This window comes from Pinus tabuliformis, chromosome X, assembly GCF_031772625.1.
Source record: "Pinus tabuliformis cultivar Carrire ecotype Pingquan chromosome X, CPIR1, whole genome shotgun sequence".
Lineage (NCBI taxonomy): Eukaryota > Viridiplantae > Streptophyta > Pinopsida > Pinales > Pinaceae > Pinus > Pinus tabuliformis.
The window spans coordinates 1,183,558,398-1,183,568,826 of NC_142308.1; the positions used below are offsets into that span (position 1 = coordinate 1,183,558,398).

Consider the following 10,429-nt stretch of genomic DNA (forward strand, 5'->3'; position numbering starts at 1 on the left):
TTTATCTTGTATTGGCCCTCTCCTTCAAATTCTTTGGGAATCTGGCTTATTGATTGTAGTGCTTCAAGGCACTCCATCGGATAGAAGGGTGCTCTCTCTCTAATTTGGTAGAGATGGAAACATTCGTGGGATTATACTTGGAGCCGATGCCACCTATCCCGGAAAGGGTGTTACCCCTCAATTGAATGAGGGTAACTCGATTCATTTACAGAATCTCTTTTATGTACCTGATCGCAAGAAGAACCTGGTGTCCATTTCGGCAATGGAAGTCAAAGGTTTCAAGGTGGCATTCATCGATGGAAAGGTACGTGTTTGAAAATGAAATTTTCAAAGATGCTTTTACTCATGGGTTCGGGGTTGGCAATTTGTGTCAAGTTGCAACATGGTCCATTGGGGATCATGACATATCTCATCTATAACCCCTGAAATCTACTTTATGAGGCCCTAACCGATGTCAGTCAGATGGTGACTCGGATACCTGAATTCAAGAAGAGCATCAAGGTACATGTCTGAGATGCACCGAAGGAAATCTTAGAAGGGGACCATTCCCCTCATGTAGCAGGTCCACAAGTTTGGAACAACCCGAGGGGATTGAGATTCATGATTGGGAATCTCATGTATACAGGTGGAAGAAAGCCCTCTATGGCTTGAAGTAAAACACCCCGGGCCTAATATGAGAGGATTGATAGTTGTCTGATGAAGCTGAGATTCACTAAAAGTGAAGTCGATCCAAACCATTGTTTGAAGGTTGTGGATGATAGACCTCTCATACCAGCACCTTCTGAGAAACGACCTATTTCTGACAGGTGCAGACCCTCTCACTTGCAGAAGTAAGAGGGAGTTGGATTCCAGATATGGAATGGTAAACTGCAAGCCCATGACTACCTCGAGGATCTTAACTTTCAAAAGTTATATGGTGGTGATGCCGGACCAGATTTGGGAAATGCCTTTGAGTTTCATAAACTCATCTGCATTGATGTTCTTGGTGAACTTCCGTCCGTATATATGCTTTGCAGTTAGCATGGTGAGCTCATATTTGGTTGAGCCTCACTAGATTGGTGCCAAGAATCTTCTGAGATATCTTTAGGGCACAATCTCTCATGGATTGAGATACACTGCCGAAAATATGAAGCTGCATGATTATTCAAACGCTGACTAGGCAGGGAGTGTAGAGGATTGCTAGAGCACTTCTCAGTGTTGGTTCTATCTGGATTCTGCTTCAATATCATGGATGAGCAGGAAGCAGAAGTCAGTTGCTATAAGCATCGCCGAGACCGAATACATAAGCTACGAGTATGATCTCGTGTGAAGCTGCCTGGTTGTGGAAGCTCATCAATGAGCTGTTTGTACACATGATGAATACCATTGTGATTCTCTGTGACAACTAGGAGGGGATTTGATTATTGAGGAATCCCGTATTCGATGGTTGCTCCAACAGATAGACATCAGATACTGCCTTAGCTGGGATATGGTAAGTCAATGAGCGAGGAGGCTCCATCGCATTGAGACTGATGTACAGGTCGCAGACACTTTGTCAAAGCCCCAGGGAAAGGTCAAATCTATGATTTTCCCGAACGACTTGGAGTCGTTAAGAGACCTTCATATAAGGGAACTACATGTTGCATGCATTGAGCTATGGGAGCTCTAGGGGGCTTGGAGTACTTACTGGAGCGACATACGACCATAGGGCAACTCACCCTTCGCTGGTGGTGTGTTATGTACAGGATGACAAGTTCAACCTTTCCCTATGATACCTCATGGCGACTATGGAACAGGGTGATTAGTTCTCCGCTGGGCCAGGATTATTAGTTCTCCCGTGGCAACTATGGAACAGGATGATTAGTTCTCCTGTGGGCTAGGATGATTAGTTCTCCCGTGGCAACTGTGAAACAGGATGATTAGTTCTCCCATGGCGACTTTGGGACAGGATGATTAGTTCTCCTATCAAGGCATCCTACCCATACAGTCTGGGGCTCATGGGAAGTACCTCTTACCTCTCATCTGATCAATGAGCAGGGAAATGGGGTTAGGGACCATAGTAGTACTATCGATGGATGCATCATTGTATCTACCGTACTCCCTATGCTAGGATGACCTCCATTGATCTGGGATCAATGAAACTGATCTAGGATCAGTATGAGTGGTTCGAGACACTCTCTTGTGATACTGATCTGGGATCAATAAAACTGACTTCGGGTTAGTAAGAGTGATATGACACTCTCTTCAGATGAAACTGACTTCAAGTCAGCAGAGAATGGTATGAGACATTCTCAATCAATTCTTCTTCTTCATGGTTCAGCAGAGCAGTGCAGGGCATTGATGGCAAAGATAATACAGTCAAACAGATGGATCAGCAAATGGAGTTCTCCCTAGTTGAGAGGGAGTGTTAAAATTGGCAACTAGGGCCAAACTCCATGTGGGTCATCTTATTAATGACAACTGATATTTTTCTTGGATTCCTCTCATCGAGAGGTGTAGGATTGATCTAAAGATCATCCGATTCCGATAAGTATTCATGGAGATATGATTTTATTTGTGTTATGGGAAAATTCGTCAAGGTCGGCCAACAACTAATTTGCCCCCCCTTGTGCTCCACGTTTTACTATAAAAGGAGGAGGTCTTCAAGTCATTTAAACACTCACCTCTCCTAAGATCTCTCTCCACTCGTTTGGGTTTAGTGGTGGAGAGGTCAAGAGGGAGAAGCCCTGGACGCAATGAAGAAAGGGTTCTATGTGCCCTAGACGCAGTTGAAGAACGCAGTCAAAGGGAGCTCAAATTCGCAGCGAAAAGGAGCCCTAACAGTTGTCTAAAGGAGGCCCTAATACGCAGCCAAAAGGAGCCCTAACAGTTGTCTAAAGGAGGCCCTAATACGCAGCCAAAAGGAGCCCTAACAGTTGTCTAAAGGAGGCCCTATTACACAGCCAAAAGGAGCCCTAACAGCTGTCTAAAGGAGGCCCTAATACACAGCCAAAAGGAGCCCTAACAACTGTCTAAAGGAGGCCCTAATATGTAGCCAAAAGGAACCCTAATACACAGCCAAAAGGAGCCCTAACAGCGGTCTAAAGGAGGCCCTAATATGCAGCAGAGAAGGAGCCCTATACGCAGCCAAGTGGAGGCCCTAATCCGCAGATCTAAGGATCCCTATACGCAGCCAAGTGGAGGCCCTAATCCGCAACAAAGAAGGGAGATCTACCCACTGTTTAGGGGAACTTCTACACGTAGCAAGGCAGCCCTAATCCGCAGACATGAGGAAGCCTTAAAGGAGCCTTAATTGCATATCTAAGGAAGGGTTAAACATAGTCTATACATGGCTGAACGCAGGCCTAAACGCAGTGACCTTAACACTATTCTAGGCCGCATTTGTGGAGGGTTTCATGTGCCCTTAGACTGTTGTGAGAAGGGATTTGAATGGTTCCTTATATGCAGTCTCATGACTACCCTAGCCATAGGAAAAGAGAAGGTTACAGCAGTTCATTAGTGGCACGATTTGGGAGGTCTACTATATCAAGGAGGACTGTTATGATGCAACGTGGAGGGCAGCAACTCATTGGAGGACAACCATAGTCATTAAGAGCAATTATGGACCAGCTTAGATGCACTGTTAGGGATTGTGGTTAGTACCCTAATCAGTCCTTGAATTGCAACATTATAGCATGTTCAAGAGTTGACATTTCTATAGACTAAATGTTGCTGCTTTAATAATGATTGGACACTATCTGTGATAGGTTTGTTGCTATGTGCTAGGTCACAGGCCATAGCACCATAGCAAGAGTTGTTATGGGCAGTGTATCAGGGTGTGCAACACAAGTGTATCAAGGTGCAGCATAAGTGTATCAAGATGTAGCACAAGGGGATGCAACATGATAGGCACAATAAGGTACAGTTTGAAGATGCAGCACAAGGAGGTGTAACATGATGATATGGTGCAGCATGAAGATGCAAAGCAACAAGATGGGTACAGCATGATGAGGTACGACTCAGCAGTGACGCAGCATGTTACAGCTCTGTGATGGACATGGTATGATGGTGCAACATGGTGCAGCACTGTGATAGGGTGATGGAATCACATGAGTCCATATCAGTTACCTCATGAGACATCTTGTTAGAGAAGATCTATGTTCTTATCTTGTCAAGTCAAAGTGTTGACTTCTGATGTATATGTACTATCTCTCTCTCTCTGCTGAACTATTGAAGAACATATAAGAAGAATTGATCAAGGGTTTCCCCACATTGGGGTTTGTCCTTTGCTAGCACCACATCTTGTGTCCTCTTGTCTTGGCTTGTCTTTTGCGATTTATGTTTATGTTCTATCTACATTTTACTTTAATGTTGATGTGATTGCTAATCTAGAAGAGATATTGAGCTAACTGTGAAAATTGAAATAAATTGCTCTAAGCATAGAACATACCTAGAATTAACAGTACTTCTACTAGATGTAGAAGTAATAAATGCAAAGTCTTGGTCAAACTATGAAGTAAACTACTCCACCTCTGCCGAAGCTGCACTACCCTTCTTCCCCTTGTTCTTCTTCTTAGGACTCTTAGCAGCATAGTGTCCCATCTTCTGACATGCCCAACATTTGACTTTCGACATATCCGTATCTTTCTTCTTCTTCTTCTCCTTTCCCTTAGCCCTATCTAATGAGGCCCCTTTCTTGGTCTTCCCTTTGTTCTTCCCCCTCGCTGTCAAGGCTACATCCTCCTCATCTACTATCTTCGCCCCACCACTGCTAGTCTTCCGTATCTCATGTTGCACGAAATCATTCCAGAATCTGTCCCAATTGGGAATATTCTCCCTAGAGGTAACAACATCTCCAAAGACCTCCCAAGACTTAGGAAGTCCCACTACAGCTATCCTGACTAACTCTGTGGGTGCAACTGCCTCACCAATAGCAGTCAAATCATCATGTACCTATTTGACCCTGCCAAGATAATGAACTACACTTTCAGCCTTTGTCATCCTGATGTTCTTCAATTGTTCTTTGAGTACCATCTTCTTGCTCTCATTGGTACTCTGATAGAGAGTGGTTAGAGCTGTCCACATCTGATATGCATATGTGTTTCCTCTCACCTGAGGAACCACATGATCCTTCAGACTGTCCATCAAAATCCTTTTTGCCTTTGCATTATTTTTTGTGAATTTAGCAAGTTCATCTGTAGCAATAGGAGGTACAACCACTTGCCGCACTATGTCCCAAACTGCTGCCTCCTCAAACACTGTCTGAATTCTGTCCTTCCAAATGGCATAGTTGGATATCCCATCCAGTCTGTCCTCTATCCTTAAGAACATGGCCATGATTGTTGTCCAAAATTTACAAAACCATGAAAATGGAGAAATGAACTTTCCAGCACACCTTGCTGTCCCAAAAGTTCAGTCTGTGTAAAATTTCGCCTTGCTGTCCAAAAATTCAATTTGTTGCCCAAACCATTGTTTGTTGTTCAAACTGCAATTTTCAACCTATAGCTCTAATACCATGTTGAAATTTGGTGACTAAATAAAAGTTTCGAGCAATCCCAACCCGGTTTTAATTTCACCTTATCATTCCCATTCAGTTAAATGCCCTTTCCCATAAACATACATTCAACATATAGAATTCTGGAAATGAAATTTTCAGATTAAAACACATGGGACTGTCAACACATCTTGAAAATAAATATGGACATAAACAGACCAGCAACACACATAAAAATACACAGATTTTTGGTCAACATGGACCCAAGCAAAACCCCTTCAATCTTCTCCGGGGAAAACCTGTTAGAGTTCTCTTCAAATTTATTTATCTTTCAAGTTCAGGAAAAATACATTTGCAGACAAAACAAGACAGCAAAATACAACTTATCTCTTCAGACCAAAACTCCTTGAAAACCATGCCCACTTTGCCTCTATTTTTGTGCCCACTTGAAGCTGAAAATATGGACTGTATGGATTTTTGTACCATTGTACGGATTTTTTTCAATATTTTTCTTCAGAAACTTCTCTCAAACAGTGTGCAGCTCACAACATTCAATGTTGTTCGTACTGTACCTTCTGTTGTCTTCTATTCCTTGATTTCCATGCCCAGCTTTGCCCAGAAATCACTCCTTCAGTTTGCTATAACAAATTTCTCCTTCAAAACTTTTCTCCAGCTCTCAACCTCCTTTCTCCAATCTGCTCATGAAGAATGAATGCAGTCTCTCTTTTCTTTCCCCCCTTTTGTTTCCCTAAATGACTTTTGGGCAACCCTAAGATCTAATGGCTCAAATTCATTTAAATCAAGGGATGAGAATAAATGTGCATTTAATTCTCACTTTCTATTTTTTAACTCACCCATTAAATAAAGTACCCACATTGTATTTTATGTCGAAGGTCACTTTTCACTTATAATTTAACATTGACTTTACCACTTATAAAATTACTTTTACTTTATAAAGTCACACTTAGGAAAAGAATTATTTTAGACACTTTTCCCTAGGTAGAGACTAACCCATGGAAAACCACTTGTCCAAGGTACATCAAAAATCAACAATTTGTAATGAAACTGGATTGAATACTGTGACCCATTTCAGATTAAGAAGATGAGGCCGGTCATGAATGCATGAACAAGACTTGGATGGAGTTTTTTACAATGTAGTGAAATAGGTTGACCAAAAGTTGGAATGGGATGACCACCACATTGCACTTTTTATCCTATGCAATAAATCCCAAATATTATTATGCACAGTTGTTGAACGATCTATGGAAAATTGCACCAAATAAGGACCTAGAGGTGTCAAAAGGGTTTAAGAAAGCTTTCAGAAAACTATTTGTAGATCTTTATATTGGAGTTTTTAGTCGTATAGAAATTTCATATTGTGTGGGATTAGAGGGTTTAGAAGCAGATTAGTGTAGTTGTGCAAGACAAACCGTCACTAGGTCTGATTGATTGGTGGAACTTCCATGGTGGGAAAATCACAGATATTCAAAAATTGGCAATCAGGATCTTGTCATAGGTTGTTAGTTCCTTGTCGGCTGAGAGGAGCTCGAGTACATATGGCTTCATCCATTCAGTGAAGCGAAATAGATTGGGCTCTAGAAGGCTAAGTAACTTGTGTATGTTCATTCCAACCTTCACCCTTTGATACAGAAGAAGGATTAATACAAATCAAACCCCACAAACCATGTGATATGGAACCAAAGTTGGGTGACCTGGATATCACATTGAGTTTCATTGCTCATTTTAAGTTTGATGATGCGACACGAACAAACACATCGTCAAGTTAGCAGTAGTATTATCTTTTTTACAGGGGATGAATCATGAAGCTGTGGAGTTTTATTACAGGGATGAAGATATTGTTGATGATATATCGATGTACTTCCAATTTGTAATGAAGTTTTGAACGTTGAATATGATAGTACGGTGCCACTCATTTTGTACTGTGTATGTATTAATTAATATGGTTCAACTTTGAGTTTGAACTTTGCATAATATGGTTGATGATGTCAGGTAGTAACAAAAGTGATGAAGATGATCTACAATGATCAGTCTTAGGCTTCTTGTTCTAAATCTAATTGTTGAATGGTAATCGGAAATTTTTTTTCCTCATGGTTTTCTTGCCTATCTATAGATATATATACCAGTTCCCCACCATATCATATCTTGATTTTTGAAAATGTGCTGTATCCATTTCCCTCCCATGTATTCATATCCATTTCAGTGCAACATAGATGTTTGGCAACACTATTCTATCAGACAGTATTCCAAGAAACACGCCCCAAAGGGCTGCACTTGTGAAGAGCATACTTCCTTCAGTTTAGGTATGACCACATGAGGTCAGTGGTAGCTATTCTACCAAAATTGCGCAGGACTTGCACCCAGTGTCATTCCCTTGTAACTTAGGCCATTCAGGTGGAGCAAACCCCATTGAGAACAATTTTCTTATGGATTACTTGATGGTCTGTCGACCCCACCTGTGGACCAATGTGACGTTGCCACTATACCTTCCATTGTCCATCTAGATGTATATTTATGATTAGGAGTGCATATGTTGCTGAAATAGATTTGTTTATGTCATATATTTGCCTGTGAAAAGTTTTCTTTTTCTTCAAGGTTTTTTCAAAATGCTTTGACAGAGACTGTTGAGGGCACTTGCTTCAAAAACGAGTTCAGGAGCTATAATTTTGATATAATTTTGATTGCTTTGTGTTGAATCCCTTACGTAGGTTCTCTCGTTCATTAATTTTTTAGCATTTAGGAGGTTGCTTGGTCACTCCTGCAGTTTGTCACTACTGGATTGTAAAATTAACCTACATATTTTGGTCATTCATGGACATTAATAAAACAGAATCATCTCAACTTTATCTTATTTTCTTATGCCTTGTTTATTAAGTTGAGAGTTCTATGAAATGTGTTCCTTTTAATTGGTATTTATTGTTGTAGGGGTAAGGTTTAGAAAAATGTGCATTGCATGTGTTTGATTTATTTTCCCGTTGAAAGGTAAGTGATTTCTATAGTAGCAATTCAAAAGCACCCATTATACTTATTTGTTAATGATGGAATTTGACAATTCTCCCATAATAGACCATTAGTATTGCCCACCCATGCCACATCTGTAGCATTTCATAGGCAATGAAATAACTCGTAACAATCATTTTTCATCTACTTTCATTTCGGTCATGAAAATGTCAGTTTTCACTGTTTCTATCTGATTAACGGTTGTCTGTTTTGCAGAATGTCGGTGACATGGGACTGGCTGCATTGGGTGAAGGATGCCCATATCTAAAAGACATTGTGCTATCTCATTGTCGGAAAATCACTGATATCGGTCTGGGCTATTTGGTAAAACACTGCACAAAACTTGAATCATGTCATATGGTGTACTGCCCATCAATAACTGCTGCTGGGGTTGCTACTGTAGTTTCTAGTTGTATAAATATAAGGAAGGTGTTGGTCGAGAAATGGAAAGTTACCCAAAGAACAAGGAGACGTGCTGCTCCAGTGTTAACAGAACTTTGTCTGGAAGTGTAATGCAGAATTATCACCTACTCCTTGCTTCCACATGCCCAACCATTCAATGAGACCATAGTCTAATTCAATTTGCTTAGTTTCTTCTTTTGTGTTATGTAAGATCAACAATCATTAGACTTTAAGACAGATTCCGTTGTTGTCTTTACTGTTGCAGTTCCTGAATTTGTAATATTGCAACAATCCTGTCACTTTAAGACAGGAAATATGTGCTTCATAGTGCAAACTGTCCATAGATTTCCAGGTAGCATAAAATAATACAATTCATTGATCCATAGGAGAAATTAACATCAATGCTTCATTCATAGGCATTAAATTTACTCTGAAGTCAAAATAAAATTATAAATGGCTATCCTCCCTGACATATTTTCCAAATGGCAATGCAAATCGAGTCTGGAAATTCTCTTATTTTGCAACTCTTGGCAAACATAGCAAACTATAGCGTGAAGGATACACAATTAGCAATGTGGCACATATATAAACTAATTCTTATGTATTGATACCTATATTTAAGCCCATATATTTGTTATCAAACATGAACTCTCTAGAGGAACACACTTTTTAAATCAGATGTGAATTCAATTACTTCAATTCTTCATGTTGTGCAACAAATTTGCATTTTGGTTGTTGTTCTCCAATTATTAATCAAAGTTGTGCAACAAATTTGCATTTTGGTTGTTGTTCTTCAATTACTAGTACAGATCCATTTTAACCCTGGATCTATCAAGCGCACTAACAGGGATCAAAAAGAGCTTTAGATGCAACCCACTTGGCATTAGGGTTAAGATGGATTTGCGATGTTTATCCTGTGTCAACTCCCTTTTTCTTTTGATAGTGTCAATTTTTTTTCAATTTATTTGATGAACATTACCTCTTCATTGGGAAAACTCTTCCACCCCTTGATATAATGGCACATCACATCGCTTTTTTTAGTGCAATCGAATAAACTATAGTTTCTTTTATATAGAAAATATTGGCAACTCATGGATGACGTTATTTCATAATCATATAATCGATTCTTCTTTCTCTATAAATTAAGTTCAATAATATGTACTCATGATAGATTTATATCAAATGGATACAGTAGATTTATTTGGCAATAAAAACAAGTTGAACCTTGTGTGGCTATGTGTGATATATATCAAATAGATATAAAAGATTTATTTTTACTGAATCAAATAGATATAAAAGATTTATTTTTACTGAAGAGTAATGAATTGAATCTTGTGTGCCTATATGTGATCCGTCAAATTGATGCAAGGGATTCTTACTTCCTCCTCCCGATGAAATGGGTGCTAATTGTAGGGTGGTTCATGAATTATACTTTATTGTGTTTATTGTGCAAATTGTAAGTTCAATCCATCTTTATATTTTATAATTTTAATTCTTGTGTCTTGTTTTGCTAATGGGCTTTTTAAGTATAGTTTTGAGAATTTATTGCAACTTTCT

At 39.6% G+C, this 10,429-nt stretch overlaps 1 protein-coding gene across 3 annotated transcripts in view; it reads left to right on the plus strand.

The window, feature by feature from the left end:
- The window catches only part of LOC149144169 (F-box/RNI-like superfamily protein), a 334,943-nt gene extending 325,669 nt beyond the window's left edge, over nucleotides 1–9,274 (plus strand). For all 3 annotated transcript variants that reach the window (XM_089450095.1, XM_089450093.1, XM_089450094.1), the window contains one exon: nucleotides 8,687–9,274. In XM_089450095.1, the coding sequence (XP_089306221.1) occupies nucleotides 8,687–8,983 (297 nt within the window). In that variant the 3' untranslated portion in view covers nucleotides 8,984–9,274. The remainder of the gene's footprint in view (nucleotides 1–8,686) is intronic.
- The last annotated feature ends 1,155 nt before the right edge of the window (nucleotides 9,275–10,429 follow it).